Source organism: Molothrus aeneus, chromosome 3 (genome assembly GCF_037042795.1).
Source record: "Molothrus aeneus isolate 106 chromosome 3, BPBGC_Maene_1.0, whole genome shotgun sequence".
Taxonomy (NCBI): domain Eukaryota; kingdom Metazoa; phylum Chordata; class Aves; order Passeriformes; family Icteridae; genus Molothrus; species Molothrus aeneus.
The window spans coordinates 24,328,753-24,353,118 of record NC_089648.1 but is presented as its reverse complement, the minus strand read 5'-3'; the positions used below and the strand labels follow the sequence as shown (position 1 = coordinate 24,353,118).

Genomic DNA, 24,366 nt, shown 5'->3' with positions numbered 1-24,366 from the left:
TCTCTGGCTGCCATATGACACACTGCTTTTTCTCCCCTGCTACCAAGAGCAGAAATTCCTTTGACAATAGTCCTGAAACTTTCCTCATGTTCTTCCAAAAGAGGCAAGAGTAGAGGGAACTTGGCTGCTAATTCTTCTGATGCTGACAAATTTAGTGTTTTGGAGAAATACACTACAAGGACTGTCCCAGACTTCTCCACTGTTGCATGAAAGAAGGCAGGATGTGGCAGAGGGGACAGGTGGCCTCAGGTGCTCCACAGCAGCAGTGGATGAAGACAGAGCAGTGTCCATGGAGAAGTGCAGGTCACCTCTGAGAGGAGAAGACCCTGATCTCTTACTTTACAGCAATGCCTGATGAATCCTGGGCTCAATCTTTGCCCAGGGCCTTGGAAAACCTCTGCATTTTACAGGATTTATTTTGAAGGCTTTTCCAAACAATACAGAACAGGCCAGAATGATATACTTTGTTTACATTTTGTTACATTTCGTTACAGCCCTTTAGTCTGACTTTGCTGACTTTTTTTTAGAAAGTAAGCCCTGGTTTGAAGTAACACTTGAAAATTCATAAGGTATTCCATGACTTAAGGGCTTAGTGGTTCTCAGGAAATATCTAGATAAGACCTCAGTTCATCAAATAATTAATATTGCCATACTCAGTATTCAGCTTGAAAATTGTTCTAAGAAAAGCATCTGATGCAAATAAGGCAAATGGAACCCATTTATTCCTTCTTCACTTTACTGCATGGTTTTAAAATAATCAGTTTCATCCTGTCTTGTTTGTACTCAACTTCTGGCATCTTTCAGTTTCTTTTTCACTCTCCATCTCTTTTTTTCTCTTCCCATTTATGCTGCTAGTCACATGAAACCTTTAGCACAATATCCATACAAGGACAGAATCATCATTTTCTATCAATCAATAACTAAAAATGGAGAAAATGAGTTTTCAGAAAAAAACCAGAAAACTAACAGAAAAAAAAAAGCAACTCTGACTCACCTTCCAGTACTTTCTCATACAATACAAAACCCCAAAGTCTACATTATAATAATACCACAACACACCACTGATACAAGAGCAACAAACATTTCACAATCCACATGGTTATGGTCAGGTCTCCAGTGAGTTGTTTTGCAAGAACAGTTCTAAGGATATGATCTTCCCAGTCATTCATTTGCCAGATGGACAGGGAGATAAGCCTTCTTTGTTCCTCTCTGGTCGCATATTTAATTTCATATTTAAATGACCTCATGTTAAGATTTTAACTTTGAGTTTCATTTTTGGAATTTTGACTTCTAAGGTTGCTTTCCATCTGTCTTTTTAGTTTTACATTTAAACAGAAGTTTGGTTCCCTAGACTCACTTTAATATCATTTTTCAGACATTTATTTTTTAGTGAGTTGGGATTCAGAAATTGTGGTTATTTCTGAATATATGGTCAGCTAACATTTCACTGGACTAAAGGCACTGTGCTAAACATAGTGGAAGTGCAGGTACTAATAATGAACTAATACTCTATAATGTTCTGACTTAATATTAGGACAGAAAACTATTAATATTGTGACAGAAGTTATAATATTATGACAGAAAACTTCAGATATTTATATTGTGAAATTCACTTTCACAGGCAATTTGGAAATGCATGGCAGCAACTGGCAATTTATGTTCCATAAGTTAAGGACATTTCATCTGTAAGGCAGTATCAGCAATGTGACAGATTTAGTAAATGCAATTAAAACCTGAAAATGTTGCTTGCCAAGTTCACCCAGCTGCCACTGCAGTGCAACCAGCTCCAACTTGGCTTAAAGCTGCAAACAGCTGGGATCTCCAGCATCATCTCATGATCTCTGAGTGTTCTGCTGCTCTTCTACAAAACCACTGGAGTCCTGGAGAACCCAGTGCACTGAAGGCACCTTCCACAGCTGTGCACTGACCCTGCACAGTGCACCTCTTGTCAGGAACACACACTGTTGCACAGGACCAGGAACAGAATAATGTGTTCATGTAGATACTGGGACAAAGAATATGATTGGAATAAATCTGTTGCTAAGATGAACATAAAGCCAGGAGTCAAATAAGCTGAGAGAATACTACCAAGTGAAAGATCATTCCAAGATTATAAAGGGAAGAACAAAGGCTGGTTTTGCCTCTTCAATAGTTAACTATTGAAGGTTTCAAGAAGGTGTGCTAAGAATCCTTGTGTGGTCTCACAATATGGCTATGTCAGTCAGCTTCCTGGCAACAACTAAATGTGAGATTTTATTTGCAAAATTTCTACAGGGTTCTTCAGTTTCTTTTAGGAGACTCCTGTTAATAAAAAGCAATCCATGTTATTCAGCAGTTCAACATGGTGAATGCCCCAGTTCAACACACCTCTTGTGTTCTTGTCACCCACATTGGATTGGTGCAAATCACCAATCAAATATCATGGCTACCAAACATGATCAAATATCATGGTTACCAAACATGAGCACATCTGTTAAAATTAAATTTGCCAGCGTTTCAATAATTGTGGTGCTGCATAATAATTACTGAGTGAGTCATGATTTTCCTATTATTTAGAGTTTATATAGGTTTGTTTTGCAGGGTCTACTGTAACAATAACAAAACGTTAAAAACATGGTTTTTGCCTTTTGTATAAATAATCACCAGATGGGTTTTCCTGAAAAATTAGATTTACATCTATACTCTGACTGTTTTGCTTGTTTATAAGCCTGTGAATTAAACAGAAGAAATGACTACCATAGAATACTCTGAAGGCTATCAAACATTCTGGGCAAAAGATTGGAACAATTTCTAAGGGAAGAATTTTTCTTCACAAACAAAATGTAACCTCAAACCTTCTTCTTAAGTGAATGACAAATTTCTCAACAGTGATCACAGCATTACTGAGAAGGGGGAAATACAAGCCTGGTTGAATAGCTAATGGTTTAAATCAAGTCATGCTTTAAACTCATCAAGAATAAAATGCTGTGCTAAATCCTCTGTACCCAAAGACTATGAAGGCCATTTCAGACCATGCATTGATAGCTTAAGATCCTCAAATAAAAATAAAAAGAAAAATCCTTAACCTGAGGATGGATGTGGCAGGTAACAGCAGCCATATCCACAATCAGAGGCAAATGTCAGACACAGAACTCTCAGCTGTGGCAGCATCCTGAATACTGACAACCAACTCTGACTTTATAAAGAATTCCATTTGAAAAAAAGAAAGATCTGTTGAACCAGACCTCTGCCCCACCAACTTCTTTCTGTATACACCTCAGCAAATTGCCAGCATCACTGGATCATGTTTTGTATCAGCTGTTAGGTGAGACATTGCTCAAATGAACTACAGTCTGTAAAGGATCAGCTGACATAAAGTTGACTTCCCAGGAGAAACACGGAGGGCCATCATGTTATTGATAACATTTGGCATGTGATATATGTTTAAGCTTAATTTTCTATCATGTCCTAAATAAGGTAAGTTGAAATAATGCCCCAGTTCAACACACCTCTTGTAAGGAATTGTTCTTGTCACCCACATTGGATAGGTGCAAATTCAGCAAGAATTCAGAGATGTCCTGTCATAATCTATGCTGGTTTTTATTTTACAGTCTTAATTATACAAAATATAGATGCATGTTGACTAAAGAACACAGGTACAGAAGAACAGATGGTACTTTAACCTGCACTTTCTCCTTCTGTCTTTAAGTGAAAAATCCTCTTACGATTTCCAGAAAACAGATTAGTGCATGCTGCATCAATTAATGAATTATAGAAAACAGTTTCTATTGTTAGAAACAGATTTGGTTTTAAACTTAGTAAGGAAATAACTACTCTACATCTGACACTCATCAAATTGAGCTATTTTTGTTCAAACAATGAACAGAGAAATGCCACATGTGAATAAATAGTGAATGCTTTGAAGAAACATGGCAGCAATAAAAACAGAGGTGTACTGCCTTGGAGGTCTGGACATTGAAGTACAACACACAGTCACTAGGAATGTTGTACAATACAAAGGCAAATCATAAAGTGATTCCTCTTCAAGGGTCACCTGGAAGTTTCTTGGCTGTATTCAGAAATGTTGAACATACATCCATTTTTGTGCAAGTAAAGAAATTTTCATTTGATTAAAGCACATATTACATGAAATTAGCAAAGGGTATAAACTCAAAAGTCATCACTCACAAATTTCAAAAATATGCCTTTTGTATGCATATATGTGTATATAGACTTTCATTTCTGTACATATATATAGAGATCATTATTCCTGAAGTGTGTAGTAGAGAGAAATTACAGCATTAAAATTATAACTTTCTTGTTACTTGAAATAGCTTTTTAACAATTTTAAAGGGAACATTTTATTTTAAATTGAAAATTGTTGTAGTTAGGTTCTTCTTGAAATCTGAAAAATGTTTGTGATGTATAGGAACAAACTCCTATTTTTTACCCAAGTCAATATTCAACATAATTTATCCCATTCATGTTTGAAATTCACATTATAATCAGTGTATAATATAGTGTCTCCTAGTTTTTAGTATTATAAACAATACAGTTGTATCACATAGATTTTTTGAAATACATTTAGGAAAAAATACAACCAGTTATGAACAAAAAGAAAGCATCACTCCTCTGTATGCCTTTCCAAACATGTTGATGATAGGTCAAAGTTTTTAAAAAGGAAAAATGAGGTAAAACCTAATGTTTATGAACAATTTGTCTGTTGATGAAATGCAGAACTTCTAGTGATCTGAGAATAATATGTTTAGAGTCTGTTGTTTTCCTTGCACTTAAACCTTTCAAAACTTCATCATCTGAAAAAAAAGCCCAAACTAAAAAAAAAGCAGTAAATCTACCCATTTTTAGATACAGTGAACTACCAGTTCTCAGATCACACAGGACTTACCAAAACCAGAGACATGGGTATATTGTTGCTTCTATAAATAAATAGGAGAAGCAATTGAGGGATAAACCTACCTCCAACTATCTTTCAGAGGTGCCAGTAGATGTAAACAGGTGATGAATACACATAGCCTGGCAACTAGAACACACTCATTTTTCACATTGAGTAAAAAAGATTTTAGAAGTGCTTTCTAATAGAAGCTACCAAGACAAAAGATCTGGGGAGGTTTTTTGTGTGTGTTTGCTGCTTGGTAAATTTATAAATTATTTGAGATTATCCCTGCCATCTACTACATCTAACCAAGATTTCCCATTTTTACTCTATATTCCTATGTTTAGACCAAATATTTTAACAAATCTCTGCATTTCCAGAAGAAAAGTTAGTACTTCTCAAAAGCAAGTAATCTGCTTCTCAATGACTTTGATGACACCCAGTTTTCATGTTTTACAATATGCTGTGCCAAATCATATAAAGCCTTGCACATATTTTTTAGTTAAAAGCAATGGTAAAACTGTTCTAGAAGCATGACTTACTCTTTTTACAAAAAGCCCTCTCTTCTAGTTGTTTAGCTTAGGAAAATACAGTAATATTCCTCCTAGTTCTGTAACTCATTTATTAAAAACCTGACTAGGTATGTTCCATCCATATTTTCCAACATTATTCCTTCTGCCTTGACATTTCTCTTCTGTGTATTATGTATTCTCTATAAGGGCAGTGGTAGATCTTTATAAGCTACAACGAACTTTAAATATGACCTAATTAAGCCATATAGATAAAACAACTAAAGAAAAGAGATTTAAAGTACATATACTAACATTTCACAAGAAAAATAAACAAGAAGGTCATTTGTAAAGAAGGAATGAGTACATGCCTTGGGGAAGAAATACTTTGTTCTTTATTGACTGATTTTTTTATTCCGAAGGGAACACAATAATTAGAAATATTTATCTTTAATTGAACAGCTTTGCATTTAACTTATTAGCAGAAATCCATTTTGTTATATAATCTAGGAAATGATACTTCAGACCCACCTGCATTTATAAAATTAAGTATGCCTTCAGTAAAAAATTTGTATTTTGGCACAATGGCTTTTCCCTAGAACAATATGAAGCCTATAAAAGTATTACTCAGTTTTTTAGTCCTCAAAATGAAGAACTGCTTTCTGAACCTAATCTTTTTTGCCACAGATCTCCCCAAAAGGGCTAAGTAACAATGGGGCTCAAATGTTCCTTAGGCTACTTACAGAGCAAGCATGTATTGTATATGAAATTTTATGGTTTGTTATTGTTTCCTACATGAAAAAAATTCAGATAAAGAATTAGTCACGTGGATTAAATTCAGAAAACTACAGCCTTTTATTTCCTTTAGATCTCACCTGAATGCTCCCCTAGGTCATGACTACTGCAACACAGCTTAGGCTCACAACCTGGCAGTTTGCAAGCTGCCACTTTTTAACGCTCACCCATGGTTTTTCTTCTCCCATCTTCTTCATTTTTAATACCAATTAACAGGTAAAAGGCTACAATTCTTCTCATGAACAAAGCACTGTCAACCATTCATCTGCAAATTTGCCATCTAACCAATTCCTTTTTACTTTGTCACACAAATGTAGGAAGGGTAAAAACAATTTGATTCTTTGATATCAAAGTTGCATCTATGTGTGCAGACATATGTGCACACCCCACAAACAGACACACACCACTTCTGCAGATGACCAGCAGTTCTACAATCTGCATGTGCAGAACTGCAATCCTGTTCACTTCTAACTGCAACAACTTCTGGCACTGCTCTCCTAGGTAGGCAAAAGTCACTTCTTAATTGCAAGCCTCTCTTACTTCTCCTTTTTAGCAATTCATCTAATTCCTATGAACTGTGCTTAGCACAAAAGCCTTTCCTTAGAACAAAATGAAACCTCCAAAAATTATCAGTCTCTATTTGCTCAGTTTCCAAAATGAAAAAAACACGGGCTCAAAATTTCTATTGCTCTTCTTGATTAGACTACTGAGTTATTTTACTTCTTTCAAGTTCTTTTCAATAATTAAACATGACTTTAAAAATTATTTAGCTCAAAAGGTTTTCTGGTGGTCATTAAATGAGTGAAAAGTACATATCAAAAAACAATCTTTCACATATCAGTTGAGTTCATTGTAGTCAAATTAATTATTTCTTTGGGAAATTACATAACTTAAAAATATAAAACAGAAAAGCCCATAGAGGGAACTTTTCCGGAACTGGTAGTCTAGGACAGCTGCCAGCAAACATACAGATTTTTAGAAGTTAAATTCAGCAGTGGGATTTGAGTAGACAGTGTAGTGAAGGACAATTGAGCAGCAAATAATGCTGGCTCAGTAACTGTGCTTTTCCCAGTGTCAGTCACAGAACTTTCCTAAGCCTGGTAAAACACTAGGAAATTTCTTCTTTCTGGTAGTCATCTTTCCCAACTCAGATCTTATCCTGATAGTTAAATTGCAGAGACACAATCAAACACAAATTAGGTAGATGGCCACTCTTAGCACAGACATTATCAGAGCATTCAAAATCTTGAAAAGAGTGGAGATATTGTTCAGCAAGAGGGAAGAAGGTACCAAAGCCCTTTGGCAGGCAAGGAAAAAGAAGTCTCACACAGTGCTTAACATGAAAAAAACAAACATATATCAAGAATATGTTCATCTGCTTTGTTTTGTACTGATGACTGTACTGCAATTGTGGAAATTCTGCTACCTGTGTCTCCCTGAACTGTGGGTTCTGAATAGAGCTGAAACATGAGCGTCCTCCTGAACCAGGATGTGCCACTGCTTGAGAGGTGATGGCTTGGGAAACAAAGGTACCACTCACAACCAACATTTCCAAAAAAGAAAACTTGACTGAAACTGAATTTATTCATGCCACTGAAGTGTATGGGACACTTTGGAAACCCATGATAAAGGAGCAAGAGATTCCAGAAATATATATATGGCAGCATGTTGCACTTAAAAGACAAGACAACAGGTATTTAAAGCAAGAAGGTCCACTCCCAGGGAAATGAAAATTGAATGAGCAAAAAGAGTTCTCACCATCAAAAATGGGGAACAAAATTTTGTAGATCCTATAAGTGAAATGCTAAACAACTATTAGATTGGCTAAGGACCCACTATCGCCGTTTCCACAACTTCTATCGACTTCCCCATGTTAGGTGGGCTGGAACAGAAGTGAATACTGCCAGACAGGAGATATTAATCCTCTGGCCTCACAGCAAAGGCTGTGTTCTTCATGCCATTACCCAGCCATGCCTCTACAAGAACAACTAATTTATTGCTTCCTGAGTTCTCTTTTTTTTTTCCATTTGCAACCTCCTTAGAAAGAATGTCGTCTTAAGATGTACAAAAACTACAAAATAAAAAAAAGCTCCACTATTTTAAAAAGGCATAGCATAAACTTAATAACAGACAAGGAATAATAATGAAACTATAAGGTCGGTATTAAAAAGGTGTAAACAAACCTACTACTCTATTCATATAAACTTTTATTCTCCTTAACTCTCCCTGCTTTCTCCTATTTGTACCTTCCTAACTGCAACTGTATTATTCCTCACAATGAGAAAAATTTTTAAAGACAAGTAAATACTGAAAAATAACCTTCATCTGAATAATTTTTGTTCAATTGTATTCTGCTCCCCTTTACCCTTCATAATCCTTTGATTGCAAATGGAAATACTCATTGTGCTTTTTTACAATTTTTATATTGGCAATCACTGCGTAGGTCCAACGAGTTACTGACTTTTCCTCCAAAAACATTAAACATGACATTGCCATGCCAGAGATAACAAAACAGACTGCATCTGCTTCATTTTCAAATGTCAAATGAAATGCCATAAATAGGACTGTGAAAGGAATAAAAAATACAGTGGGATATGGATTTTGCTGTTGGTTTGTAAGACAAAGTTCAAAATGCTTTAAGCTTTGGAATATACTGAAAATAGTACTTAGTCTAAAAATTTATTATCATTCAATTTTCATAATCTGTTCAGAAAGCATAAATAATATCACATTTGTGATGTACACACTCATTGCTAGCTGAGCATGTATACAGAGAATATACAAGTGGAAGGTTAAAACAACAAACATATGAAAAGAATTCTCTCTCATAATCATTTATATTTGTTGAAAACCACTTAAAGCATAACATAATGACCCTCAACACTGCAGGAAACAAACTTGGAGACATTCATAGGAAACTCGAGTATTACTGGACAGCCCATAACACAGCAGTTGGGTTAGTGCCGTATTCAGTCCTTATGGGGTCTGATGAAATTCAGTGGAGGCTGCCCAAGTGGGAATTTAACACAGCTATGTAGTTCCCCTACTAAAATGATTTTTTAGTGGTAGGAAGAACATCAACTTTATACCTTATGTTGCATGCATATTGTAGGTGAAAAATGCACTTACTGGGAAAAGAATGAAGGTCACCAACTTTTCCTGTGACTTGAAATGCCATCTGGAAGCTAAACTTGCAGTAGAAACATGTAATTTTTTACTTAACAAAGGGTTTTTTTGTAAACTCTCCACATACGTAAGACTCAAGCTGCATTAAAATACAGGTTTCTGCTTAAAGCTCAGTTTCACAGCCATCCTAAATTTGGCTTACTAGGATACTTTCTAACATCATTCCTTAAATTCCTGTAAAGACCTCTCCCACTTACAGCAGCAGCTTCTGCTTCAAACTTCAACAAGGTTTCTTTCTTTGCATGTTAGATTTATAAATATAGACTTTACTTGGCAAAATGAAAAAATATTAAAAACAAACAACAGAGAATGGATTAAGTTTTCTGAAAATGCTGTATATTCCCTTGCTTCTCTCTCTTCTCCTCAAGTTCAGTAAAAAAATTAAAGCTCTGGTAGCTGTACTGCTGCAACACATTTACAATGCAAATTTCTCAAACTCCTCAGCTGAGTTTCAAGGATGACTACTTCCTAAATTTACAGAACACAGTCAATAGTTTGTTTTTCTGAATCACAACACTTCTGTTAGAATAATAGACTTCTCATGTTAATTCTTCATTTATTTGCAGGGGTACCATTTAAATAAAATAACTTTGCAAAGATATTTGATTTCTCGTGTAAAAGAAAAGTATTTCAGTTAATCCAGCCTGAATACATTTATGGGCTCACACAGCTCACAACTATTGGAAATGGCTAGATTCAAGACATCCCTTATTTAAATCTGATTCTAGACTAAATTATACAACAAGTATAGGAGGAAGAACCCAATGGCAGTTTCTGGCAAATCATACACATGGGGTGATAGGATGTAAACTCCTTTCCCTGATACTGTCTTGCAGAGATACCTCTCAAACACAGGCAGAGGAGCAAGGCTGGAGAATTACCACCAATCCATTTATCTTATCTTCCTGTTTTTGTCACAGTATCATTCTGTTTTCTACAACAATTACATTGTATAATACCCACAGGGTTTTACGTCTGTCACACCACAGTGCTGTGATTTTGTTGCTGCTTTGAAGTGAAACACTGTCTGCTGCTATTGTTCAATGTTTCAGTACACATTTCATAGAGTAGAGATGATTGTAAACAAAACCACAAATAAAGGCCTGTGCTAATCAAAGTAAGGGTGAGAATTATTTCTGACACATTTGCCAATGTGTTTCATTCTATAACAAGTAACAAGTCCAGAAAGTACCTATAAAGCCTGATATCAGCTGCTTTATTATTTTGTCATTAGTATCAGGATGACTGTCAACTACTGGCAAATCGGGTCTTCATTACTCCCTTTCCTATTTCCCAAATATATTTTTGAGTAACAATCCCACACAGTTCAATTTCAAACTAGTAGGAGTTTATCTTTCTTTTAACCAATACTGAGAGCTGTCAGTATAATTTCAAAAATTAAAACGTGAAAAAATAACCACCGAGTTATTGGCAAATGAAATCAACTAAGAAATACATGCAAAGATTTTATTGCCCATTTTGAAAATGGTTGCTTTTGAATTGTGCCAAATTTCTAAATTTGCAGATGAATATGATAAAATCTTATTAAGCTCTGACCAGACTTTGATACATGTCCCAGCTGAATTCCAGTTTATGAGTGAAAGATTCATATTAAAAGTCAAAGTGGCACTATAAGGAGAAAGATCATTTTTCATGAAGTCTGCTAATGCTCTGCTCTGGAGAGTATTATGTCGAATTTGCCCAACTGAATACTTGTTGGACCTGTGGTCTTCAACAGAAAATGTTTCTCTCATGTAACTCCTGTAATCACTTTGCTTTTTCTAAAATTTCTGAGAAAGGTAAGGCAAACTAAAACAAGAGGGCAGTAACATAAATTCTGAAGTTTTTTATCTATTTGAGAGCCATATTTCTTACAGATGAGAGCTGAATTTGACTTTGAATACTTTATTTTGAGCACAGTGCTGAAGAGTTGTGGTTTTATCCATCTTGTTTTGTTTGTTTGGGTTTTTTGTGTTGATATTTGAAATTATATGATTATGCATATATTGCTATTAATTTAAGAGGATATTTCTAGCAGTTAAGAGCCTGTAAATGTAAACTGTAAATGAACAAAGTGAAAAGTCAAATAGCTAACATTTGAATTTCTAAAATCTTTCTTAAAACTTATATAATTTTGTGAAGTACTGTTCATGAATCTTAACTTTTTTGGTTACCAAAACTACAATCAGCAGCAGCTGCATAAAACTTGGTAGTAATGGCTGCTAGAAGGTTGTCAGGAACATCATGTCCAGTGTTTAGTCACTTTCCATCCCAAAATGCAGTGATCCAGATGGGGTAAAGAGACAGAACACATACTCCTGATCTAATAGCTCTGACTGTGTGAGCATCCCATGATCTGCTGAGTGTTACAGCAGCAGGGCTGGTACTCTTGGATGGATATTCTCTCCCAAGACTGATGATAATAACTTGCTCATCTCTGAGCTTTGCTAACTACAATGAAAGGCACAGGTAGTTTTCCTTTTTTAACTTCTTTTTTTTAAATTCTTAAATGAAATTTCAAAGGATGGCTTTTGCATGGTTTGTTATTCTTCCCAAAGCTAATATTCTGCAATACCTCTTCAATAAGAGTTTGCCATACAGAAAAGTTGAAGGATTAGGAGAAAATTAAGAGTTTTCAACCACACTGTGTTCTAACAGGAATATTTTTAGTTATGCCAAAGCAGAACTATTTGGAGTACTAACTGTAAGTATACAATTTCAGTGGAATTTGGTATTATGAAAAAAGTTTTTTATTAGAAGTTGTTTTATACTGCTGTAAATTTTTATGCCTACTTAATGAAAATAAGTCTAATGCAGAAAATACTATATTTCTTTATTCCATTTTTTTCCATCTCAAATTGAGGTCAAGTGCCTTCATAGAACAAATAAGGCCATGAATAGATGAAATGAATAGTAATAAATTGCCAAATTTTATTCAATTAAGAACTGGATGACATAGTTGAACCAACTCTTGATCTGTAAGTCTGATGTCTGTAGTAAGTAAAGTAGTAGAAAATGTAACAGCAAAATTAGGGTGCATGTGGATAAGTATTATAGGTAAAGAAAAAGTTAAAGTGGCCCTTAAAAAGAGAGGTGTTTGCTTACAAAGCTAATGAAGTTTGAGGGGATCACCAAGGCTGAAGATAGGGAAGGTCTGGTTATTAGAACTATTTGAATTTTGCAAAGTGTTTCAAGGAAATAAAAACCCATTGGTTAGGAGGGAATGTCCCTCATGAATTACAAAAAGGGCTGAATAAAAATAGCACATTATTGGTTACTTGCTGCAGTGACCAGCAGCTATCAGGGGAGATCTGCAGAGATCTCTTGAGGGCTCATTGATGTTCAAGGGAGACATTTGGTAACAGACACTGAGCAGTGAAGTGGCATAGTGTTTGGTGGTGTTTTGTTATTCAGGATAAGAGAAGCTTTCTGACAAGCAAGATTTAGTGGACAGTCAATAAAACAATAGATGACACATAGGGATATAAAGGACTTTGAGTAAGATCCTGGAATTAAGATAGGTATCTCCATGGAAACATTCTCAATTGTCAATTTTAAATTAGCTGTCAAGGAAAACAATGTTAAGCATTATTAGGAAAGGACTGGAACACATCTGGAACTTTGTACATCATCCAGAGTTCTTGGTAAATACAAAAATATCTGTTTCTTCCTGCTTTAATACTATTTAGTTCTTGCCCCCACCAAAACATAGCAAAGTGGGAATGATTCCCAGAGGACTAAATGTGGAGATCAAATGTATTTATGGTTTCAAAGGGAGAATGGATATATCCACAAAGAAGAACAATTAACTTACATGTGAAAAATAAAAGTATTTTCACTTACATGCTATCAAGTTATCTTAATATTATTTTTCTTTAGGGGGAGCAATAGATGGAAAATTTAGCTCATACAAGAGTTACTAAAATAAAACATTTTAATTAGAAATTCACTGAAGTGAGTCTTAATGATGACATAGTTACAGTAAATCTCTAAGATCCTTTGTCTCTTGTACTCTTTTAATTGCCTTGTCAAAATAATATCAGGTAAATAAAATGGTGGGGATTTTATATTTCAGATATGGGCTCAATGAGAACTGACTGTTGGGATACACATATTTGAATATGCCAAGTGAAATGTTTCTCCACTGAAAAATAAAGTAAATATTTAAACAATATTTTTCAAATTAAATGATGCAATACTTTTAAACTTTCTGGAACCAGAGACTCAGATGATGAGCCATGTTTCTTCTTATTTCTTCTTATAAGAAAATGAGGTCTGGTAAATTATATGATACATTAAAGAATACTGGGGAACTTAATACTTCTGGATTTTCTCTGTGATGATTTCTGTGTCTTAAATCACATCTCAAATACTTAATAAATGTGTTAAATATTATTCAGTGTTGTAGAAGTGATTACTGGATACATATTTTTTTCTGCAGGAGAGTTGCCAGTGTGCTCTTACTTGAAAATGAACATTTCTTGCTGGCAATTCTGATGTGTAAAATTCTTTCACAGCATTAAACATACATAGTTTCCATATATTTTGTTGTAAAAAGCTATTTTTCCCCTTCTGAAAAAAAACCTCAGTGCTTGTAATCCCAAACCATGACTTGTGATCGACCCCCATGATAAAATAAAATAATTTATACATCATTAAAATTCATCCCATGAGACCTACCTTTTCTGCTAACAGTTCTCTGATCTTGCTTGCCTGGAGACGAAATTTCATTAACTGTGACTCCAAAGTTAAACATCTTTCCTTCCAGTTTACAGTACCTTCTGGCTCTGAAAGTTCAGCCATATTTATGCTGGAAAAAGAAAGGGAAAAAATCCCCATGTCAAATTCAGTCTGTATTTAATGTCTGACTTTATTTTAATATGCATACGAACCTATTTTATATAAATCTAAAGAATGCCCCCAAATTTTACACAAGTACAGTTTCATAAAATATGGTAAAGTATGTTAGTTTTCTGAGGCCCTTTTCATAACTATCAAGTTCTGAAATCTATGTTGATAATATTTAGGTTTAATTAAATTAAAATTGTATTTTAATTTCTTCAATTATCCTATGGCTGCAGTTATTTTTCCTTGATAAGCAGAGACACATCTCACATTTTAATCTTCAGTTACTGCATTTATCCTTTCGTACTCTGGGAACTGAGCTTTTGCTTAGCAAATGTTATATAGATGTAACTGCCTGTGAGTTAGTAGCACATTTGGTTTTATGCAAGTTAAATGTTTGGCAGACCACTCTTTTAAAAGTCCTTTAAAATTCTGCTTAATCAAATTGCCTTTAAAATTCAATATCCTTAACAAGATGGAAGTTTCTGATTCCAAATGTGAAGGTAGGTGAGCAAATGGTCTCTAATGGAGCCCCCACATGAAAACCAATCTTTTTGCATTAGCTGTTTCAGGTCTCAGGACATCCTGGTTGAGGCATGTTCCAGTCTCAACTTTGTGCTTTTATCCACATTTAACTGCTCATGCCTTCTGGAAATTAGCCTCAGTGCCCTTCTGGACAAGCATTTCTGGAAAAATTATTCAGGATGAGAGCTGGCTCATCATGGTCTGAGTCTGAGAAGCCAAGAAAATCATCTGTGTGTAAGCAGAAGGACTGGGCTCTGTTGTATTCCAAGTATTTGTAGACAGTTTAATAAAGTAAGTGGATGGCTGAATGTAACCATTCAGTCCAAAATTCCCTTGCTAAGTAAAGGCCTGGCCTTTTCAGGGTTCTGGACACTTAGGTTTGGCTTTGAAAATAAAGCCTGAATAGCTCCTAAGTATCCAATTTATCTCAAAAATAATAAACATGTAAAAAAAACCATTCAGTGGAAGGCCACTGGAATATCACAACAGAAAAAGAACTACAAGTCATAATGTTATAATGCATGTTTGTCACCTGAGCAGTGGGACATGGATGAGGAAAGGCAAGTAGCCACTGTTTTTCAGTATGATGAAGGAGGCTGATACAGGAAGATTAAGGCTAATACAGATCTCCAAACTGCAAGTCCTGACACAGCATGGATGAGTAAGTGACTCCACAGAGAGCCCCCCTCCCATGACTATCCCAGGCCTGCAGAAGCCCAGCTTCAAGCACTTTCCTTCCTCTCTGCATTGGAAGAGGCAGCCCCACCTGAAACACCTCAGCTGGAGACCCAACACCTATGAATTTATCTTCTCCATTGTTTTTGACAACAGGAAGAAAAAAGGAAAAGCACCACAGGACAGATCAAAGTCCTTCACTTTTCTTTGCTACAGTAATATTTTCTATTTCTCTTCTAAATTCCCATGTCTCATGTGACTTTCAAATTCATTTTAACTAAACAGGTGAAAAACCCTGGCTCAAAACTTTCTTTCCTTTCTCATACCCTAGACTCCCTGTTTCTTTCATTCCATACCTTAATTTAGAAGGAAAACTAGGAAAGAAAAACTGTGGTTTGTAACATTTTGCCACAATCACTTGTCTGAAGGTAACTGCTCAATTTTTTGCTCTTTCTTCCTTTGGTCCTGCAGGCTAGGATTCAAACTGCTAAGCCAGAGGTTACAACTATCCTTTTTCAGGAATCTCCCACTCAGGAATCCCCAGGGAATCACTAGGATGTAAGTACATTATTAAAATAGTTTCCTAAGCTGATCCTACAACACCCACATTCTAAAGACAAGCGTTTCAACTGCAGTCCTCCTTGGTGACCGAGACACCTCTGGTGTTTTTTGCCATTCTCCTTTTAAGCTTAGCAGAAAATTCCCTGGACTGTCAGGGAAGCAAGCTGCTCACTGTTGTCCTTTCCCTAATCCATGATCCTCTCTGCTTGTCCAGAATCCCCCTGTTCAAGGGAGGAAGGTGCCACTGCCAAGCAGCAGCTTCTCCTATTTTGGAGGGGAGAAGTATTTTCAGCTGCAGATTTATCTGAATTCAGGTCTCCTAAGTAATGAAGAGTGGCAACATGTTATTAGACTATTTAGGATATTTTAGGTTTTTCCTTTTTAACTAATTGCAGCTACATAAAACAGAAATGGACGAGGCCAACATCTGGTTAACAGTGGGATATTTCAGTGTTTGTGGCCGTGAAAACACAAACAGGTCAAGTAATGAAAGAACTTTTGCTTTTTGATAGGGTGCAATATTACAGGGTGGAGTTAAAAATGTTTGTCTTTCAACAGACAAAACATTTGAGTAGATGGATTTCTGTCAGTGAACAGTGTGTCCAGCCAAGTAGTTTCCCAATGTCCAAACTCATTAATATTCCACTGCATAAACATTATGGATAAAAAGATTGAAAATAACTTTTTATTGTGGGTTCTTTGCTAGAGATTGTCATAATTTATTTTGTATTTTCCAGCAAGCCAATGGGTTCTGGAAATATTTACAGGCACATAATGCACTGTTTACACTTGCAGAGTGAATGATCTTACTTAGAATCAATGACTTCCTGTTTCTTGTCTGATTCCCCAAGGGAGGATAAAAATGAGTTCATCTTCTCTTGGCTTAATAGAGTACTCTGAATCAGCACTCAAACCTACACAAAGCCCGCCCCTTCTTCCTGTTCCCGTTCCCACCGCAAAGCCCTCCGCTTCTCCTGAGCCTTAACAAGTTAAATCTTTTGAAAAGTAAACTAAAAAAGCACACATTAAAGCCTTAAGTTCTAATTATGTCATCAAAAATTAATTGAGACAAGTTTGACAAGTCTGGAAAGATTAAATTTGTCTTTTTCATTTTTTAAGTTTATAAACCTCTTTCTAGGCTTCAAGAAGTCAGAATGTCACATTCTTCCCAAAGGGATTGATATAATTTCCTTTTCTTTGCTGTCTGCTTGAAAATTATCAAAATACATTTCAGGGGGGAGGGAACAATGTTCTACCTTTTTGAAGCGTGTTAAAAAAAATTACATATTCCTTATCACATTGTCACTGTTTTCCTCTGTTTTTAACAAAATGCAGTGTTTAACTAAACGCTTCATATTCTGTCCGTATGTTCTGGATGTCCTTTCTCTGCTGGAGAAAGTTTGGAAAGTTCTTTTCTTTCAACAGGCATGGGTTTGTGCAGTACATAGTGGATTCCCTTCACCATCCTGAAATATTTACTGGCCTAAATGCATTTGGACCATACCTCTTGAATTTCAAGTCCATTTCTTCCATCTTTTCACCAGAACTCAGCACTTATAAATATTTTTGGTGCCATAAAGATTGGACTGGAGAAGGGAAATGATGAGACACAAAGTGGACCTGTGTAGGAATCAAGGAAGTCATTCTCAGGTTTGTTGCTGGCCAAGGCCCTTACTCACCTCCAAACACTGGTCACTTTATTTTCCAATTTGACTCATTTTGCATAATCCAATGCTCAAACAAACTGTTGCCTGCACTATTTAAAACTTCCTTCAAAATCTGATGTAGGAATGCTTTTTCTGCAGCTTCTTAGGTATTGATGAGGTTGTTCCCATGAAGTGACGCAGTCAGTGGGTGCTTGCCCGCTCCAGCCCCGTGCACAGACCCCCACAAACCCCGATTTCAGGGGTCAGGCTGCCTCCTCCCAGCTCATTGCTGCCTGCTCGGCTGCCCGGTGTCAAATGCGTGCAGCAAACAAGATTAAAGCACACAAGATCATTTAATGTCCTTTTCCTGATGGCAGCAAGTTTTAAGTCGCAGTGTGACACCACACTACGTCCCAATTTAATTTCTTGAAATTCTGAAAGCTAGCCGTGTAGGTATCTCAAAAGTATCGCAGTTTTGCACGTTTGTTTAGGAGTTGTGTTCTCCTCGCTCTTCTATATTCGGGAGGAGGGTGGGGATGTGGCATGGGCACCGCCAACGGGAAAAGAGGAGCCTGGACCTTACGGGACCTTACGGGACCTTAGGCACGCCAGTCCCCAGCCGCGGGGACACCGCCTGGGGACAGCCCGGAGTCCTGCCGTGACCCGACACCCCGCGGGGATGTGACCCAGCATCACCCTCCGCCACCCGCCGCCCGCTGGTGTCACCGGGGGCACCGCGCCGGCTGTCCCGCCGCGCCCCGCCGCCGGGACCGACCCCCGCCGGGAAGGGCCGGGGCCGGCCCGGGCGCTGCCCGCTCGCGAAGGGAGGGAAGGGGGCAAGGAAAGGGAGGTCAGACCTGGCCGGCCGTGGCTCGCCGCGCCGGGCGCCGTCCGGGCTGTGGGCGCTGCCCGCGCCCCTCGGCGCCCGCCCCACCATCCCCGGGCGAGCGGCGCGGCCGCCTGAGCGACGGCCCGGGCGGCCACTGAGCAGCAGGGCCGCCCCCGGCGGGGGCCCGGGCGGGGCTTGCGCGGCCCTGCGGCCCCGGCAGCCGGCGGGAGGAGCGGCCCGGAGCCGGGGCCCGTCCCGGGCTGGCGCTGCCGGCGGGATGCGCTCCCGTGGCCGCCGTCGCCCCCGCGTGCTCCGGCCCCGACGGCGTCCCCGGGAGCGGACGATGGAACCCGGCTGGAGGCTGGAAGGCTTCGAGGGCAAGGCTGGCGGAGGGGTCCCAGGAAGAGACGGCCTGCCCATTTCCCATCGCCGTTTTTAAAGTTCCTTTGTGAATTAGGAATCTCTTAGTTTCGGAGACGATGTTAGGAAGAAGCATTCCGCTTGCTCTGCAGTTCCTCGGCTCCAGCATTGGAGCTCACTGTAATTGAAATTACACGTCTTGTGGAAGGTCATTTGTCAAGTACATACCGGAGGGTTGGAACCGTGCGGTCCCCGGGGCAATGCTGGGGATATTACGGTCTAAATGGGTGTCGCTGAGCTGCCCTATCCGATAGGTAACAACCCGCTTTGCATTTGAGTTCCAGCCGGGATAAAGCAGCAGGTGCATGTGCTGCTGAGTCGTGCAGGCAGCAGGCTCTTGGTCCCCTCCGGCTGAAAAGAGCTGAGGGTACATCTCGGGCAACCAGCCGTCTCTGTCTCTTCTAGAGGACTGACTGAAGTATTACAAAGTATCTGGAATAAGTAATTAGTGTGTTGCCTGGCACGTAGAGGAATCTTCCTTATACACGTTCATTTGGACTCAGATTTAATGATTCTATTTTGTTTGGATTATGATTTATGGAGGCAAAATATTTCACAGACTCTTCTGGTGCATAAACAAACCACACTGCACCATTCCTCTGGGGGTTATTTATAATGTAGGTGTGCAGAGTAAACTGCTTGTTCACATCTGTGAGTCATTTAAAGTGCAGTTTTTTCTTTTGGAAAAAAAAAATAAAACCCAGGTCTTAGAAGCTCAAATATTCCCCATCTGGTTATACACATAATTTCATTTTTTCCTATTTAGTTCAGTACAGGCTCCAATTTTCCACCCGCTTGCAGTGACCTTAGAGTATCCAAACAACTTCACTGAAGCAGTTTCATTTGCTGGTACTTTCCTAAGTGCTTCGTGTATTTTTTAAACACTGGTCGCTGAAAAGAGTGTTAAAAACACACTTGGTTTTTAGCAAGGAGTGCATTGTGTTCCACCCGAGACCTCCTGCATAGAGTGTTGGCCGCATTAAAAACACATGAGGTGAAAAAAACCCTTTGTTTGGATTACAAGATTTAGCCAAAAGAATCAAAATCATCATCAGGTTCCTAATGAGAGCTATACAAAATTATTCAGTCCTGGCGTTCAATGAAAACTTTGTCCGTATCGTTTCCTCGAATAGCGACACGCTCGCTCTCTCGGGGTAGTCCCAAGCCCTTGAATGCAGAGTGACAGAGCTGGGGGAGGCTGCGGGAATGACGTGCTCGGACCGCAAGAGGGAGAGCAAAGCCTGCTCGCTCCACGAGGGTTTCTTGCAGTTTGTCTGGTGGATTGACATCTTCACTGCCCTCTCAGTAATAGAAATGCCCTGCAGTGATGGAGCTCTCAATATTGATACAGAAGAAGGAATAGGGATCTTCAGGATTTTCTCTCAACTGCCCTTAGCTGTGATGTAGAGGTGGCTAAAATCTGTGTTCCATTACTGAAGGGAATAGAATTACAAGGTAGAACAACTGGGATGCATAGAACAAAATATAAAAATACAAACTACAATTTTATTTTGTAAATAGAAAGCAAGGGGGAAAGCCATAAATCTTCTGGGCAAAGACACAGAAAACTATTGTACATGTAAGCACAGATTCAGAGAGTTCTTCCTCCTTACTGTTGTTGCTGATGGAAGGTACATACAAGCAGTAATAAGTATGCACACATTCCTGAAAATATGTGGAGAAAGGCAAAAACTGATATACAGTACATTGTAGAAACAAACTGCAAGGTATTTGCACTTTGGAGTGATCATTTGTTAGCTAGCTCTCTGCAGAAGTGAAACAAAGTCAGAACATTAAAAAATATTTCTCTTTGCAATGTGAATTTTAAATATTAGCCTCCACATGGGCTGAAGATGTTGCAGATTTTTAAGTGTCTGTAATTGACTAAATGCAAGAAAGTAAGTTCTAAGTTTCTGGTCGTCTTGTTAAACAATAACCTCATTTGTTAAAAAGTATTATGAACATTGTATTGCAAAACATCTACTCTAGGGTGTGAAAGCTAATCCAAAAATTGCCACCAGCTTCATTTCAGAGATGATCAAGTTGTCATCAAATCTGCAACTAGAATGTAAAATTTTGCATTTATGAGAGTTTTCTGCGTATGAAGAACGTCATTCTGATGTGCTGGACCAGGACCTTACCCCTTCATGACAAAAGGAACTTTTTCTGGTCTTTTCTCACATAGATAAATATTGAAACCATTTAAGTTTAGGTATTTCAGTGGTGTGTCTACAGTTGGACATGTATGCCAGGAAACATCTTGTGATTCTAAAATCTTAGATCATACCGCTGTAGGTTTGTTCTTGTGTAGATTCTTTGAAAGGGTAACATATATATTTGCAACAGAGAAGAAGGTTCCCATTTTTTACACTAGTTGCAATTACAAAACTGTGATATAAATAAATTTATCATTTTCAGGTGACAGCCAAATTAATTTAAAAGTATCTTTCTTGACAGAAAACTTTTAAGGTATCATTTAAGTGGAGGAAAGGAAGGGAGAAAGATCATTCCTGTTCAATTATTATTATTATGAGATGACTTAAAGTGTTTCTTTTTCAAGGCTATGACTTGTCTTTCAGTGACAGAAAAGTGGCATTTTATCTAAATAACCTCTAGGATTTGTGCTTTGTGCCTTTGGATGGAAGAATCTGGAGTTACTTCACTTACTAATAAAGGCTTTTTTAACTTAAGAAAACTATAGTTTATGAGAAGATCCATGGCTTCCCTTTAAAAGTTCAACCTCTTTTTAATTATCTGGCGCCACAGAGTGGCAAAATTCTATATTGCTCTAAATAATCAGTTTCTGAGAGTTTTCAAATGATCATATAATCATGTCCATCTGAAAGAAACATAAAATATAAAATATTTTACTTACTGGTACAGGCATAGCTCAAGAGGGCTAGAATGTACAGCCTAAACATTAAAGTTTCTGTGTATGGGTTAGATTATTTCTTTTGAGGAGAATTTTCCCTGGTGAATGTTGATTTGTCAAAACTGTAAAGTTTGTGAGCGTAAACCCAGTGCTCAGGAAAAAAAAGCCTTCTGCTGATTTGCAGAAATATGTTGAGACATCCCATGTCTCAATGACAGTGAAAATGGCTGTACCTGGTCAGCCAGTCTGGTGCCCACTTACTTGATTGTTGTCCTCAGACAGTGCCCAGGGAAGTGTCATTACTCCAGAATCCTGTCCCAGTCACTAGAGGTTCAGGGACTTTGTGAGCCAGAAGTTTTGTCATTTGAAACATTACTTGTTTGTTCTTTTTCTCTTGTGATTCAGTCCAGTTGCTTTTGAACAAACATAATTTTCAAGATCCAGAATGTCCTAAGATGATGATCTCCATGGTTTAAATAATTCATTTGGTTTTAGATGTCACCTCCTTGTTTCACTTGATGCCCCTAAATTTTTGCAGAGACAATGAAAAATGTTCTTAGAAATTTCTTTTATATTCCATTTTCTCTTTCAGAGTAAAGTGATGAATTTACTTTAAGGGTTTCACAGCAAGATGCCCCTCACTGTCTTTGGCCATCCCTCATATCCTACCTCACCTGTGGCAGTCTTACCACATTCTGCACACAGTGTTTGAGGTGTAGGTGTATTTATGCAGTGACACAGTGATGTGCTCTTGCTTGATTTTTATTCTCTCCCTAGCAATTTCTCATGCTACGAGGCTTTTTTGTCTGTGGCAAGATTTGTGGCACATAGCAGAGCACAGCACAGCCACAGCATCAGTAATTCAAAGGTCTGTTGCTCCTTACCAGCAGATCAGATATTATGAAAATGGTGTGACTTACCTTTTTAAGGTAGTTCAGCCTCATAACCCTTGCCTGGTGAGCACTGGTGTGTGAGCTAGTTCTGAGTAAGGTATTTTGAGTACTGGAAACTTGGTGCTCTTAGAGAACAGAGCAATTGATGTGTGTGGGTGTTGCATGTTATCATTTCATTCCTCTAGATGCCTCTTTGCTTTCCTTGCACTGGGAAATGTGGATTCTTTGGTTGTTACCTGACAGCTCCCTGGCACTGATGTTTCTCCTAACTGGAAAAACTTGGGGAGAGCAAAGCTCTTTTGGAAAGGAGAAAGTTACTGGAAATAGTATCACAGAAAATGAGCTGTAATACACAGAGCTGGAACTTTGGAAAGGTTTCCTGAAACTGGCCAGCCTGTAGAAAGAGGATCACAGTGAATGTAAAATATGTAGGTATTGAACTGGGCTGAAGGAGCTGGGGACTTTGCTTGCACTAAGTGAGGATGAGGATAATTGTCTGATTTGTCTGGAAGGTTAAATCTCTTAAGAGCATTCAGTCTCTCTTTGAGCTGAAGATAATCCAGCATTTAGAGTAGGTCACTGGGACAGGTAGTGCCAATTAACTGTGTCAGTTTCCTTGAAATGGCTGAATGCAAAACAGGGAAAATTTGATGAACTAACAGTGAAAAACTCAAATTACTTTCTTTATATGTTTGTATGTGGTTAAACCTTTTCTCAATTCCTTTGGCCATTACCATGTCAGAAGTCAGAAGGCACTGTGAACCTTTGGTGCTAAAGAGGGATACAGAAGTTTGCTGAAAGTCCTGAGCATACCCTAATGGCCTCTGGCTGCTTTAGATTATTAAGAAAATCACTGTTGGGTGAAAATCAATTGGCAAGGAATGGGTTTTGTTATATTTTCCACTTTTTCCTTACCTAAACATTGCTGCTCTTAAATCTTTATGGAAGCATGACTGCTATGTTGAGCTGCCCTTTTACAGTAGTCACTTTTGCAATAATTATTTTCATACTGAGTGCAAAAGTTGTATCTTTGCTAGATACAACTCACAGACTTGGGAAAGGCTGTCCCCATTTGATAATCTATCACTTGCAAATGATGTGCTTATTACATACATTGTATTCTTGGGACCTGGGAGGATTGTGAAAGGCACAGAACATAGGTGTTGAAAACGGAAAAAAAAATTTCTGGCTAAAAATCATAAAATTATAGAATGGTTTGGGTAGGAAGGGACCTTAAAGTTCATCTTGTTCCACTCCCCCTGCCGGGAGGGGGCAGGGACACTTACCACTAGACCAGGTTGCTCAGAGCCCCATCCAACTTCTCCTTGAACACTTCAGGGATGAGGCATCCACAGCTTCTCTGGGCAACCTGTTACAGTGCCTTTCCAACCTCACAGCAAAGAATTTCTTCCTAACATCTAATCTAAACCTATTCTCTTCTAGTTTGAATCCATTTCCTCTTGTCCTGTCACTACATGCTCTTGTAAATAGTCTACTTCCATCTTTCTTGTAAGCTTCCTTCAGATACTTGCAAATTTACTAATGTATAAATGCTTATATAAAAAAAAATCTGGGTTTGTTTCCTAATTTTAGAATTTTAGAAAATGTGAAAGTGGTGGCAAATTAGGGACTGTTGGAAAGGATCAAGAGATATGGTTATGAGGAAACAAAGGGAGCACACTTTTCAAATTAAGTTTATTTAACTTTTCAAGTTAAACTTTAAGTTTATTTAACTTT

At 37.9% G+C, this 24,366-nt stretch overlaps 1 protein-coding gene across 1 annotated transcript in view; it reads right to left on the bottom strand.

Moving 5' to 3' along the window:
• The window catches only part of PLEKHH2 (pleckstrin homology, MyTH4 and FERM domain containing H2), a 49,305-nt gene extending 35,132 nt beyond the window's left edge, over positions 1-14,173 (bottom strand). The window contains exon 1 of the mRNA XM_066547862.1: positions 14,044-14,173. Coding sequence (XP_066403959.1) covers positions 14,044-14,166 — 123 coding nt within the window. The 5' untranslated portion in view covers positions 14,167-14,173. The remainder of the gene's footprint in view (positions 1-14,043) is intronic.
• Between the last annotated feature and the right edge of the window lie 10,193 nt (positions 14,174-24,366).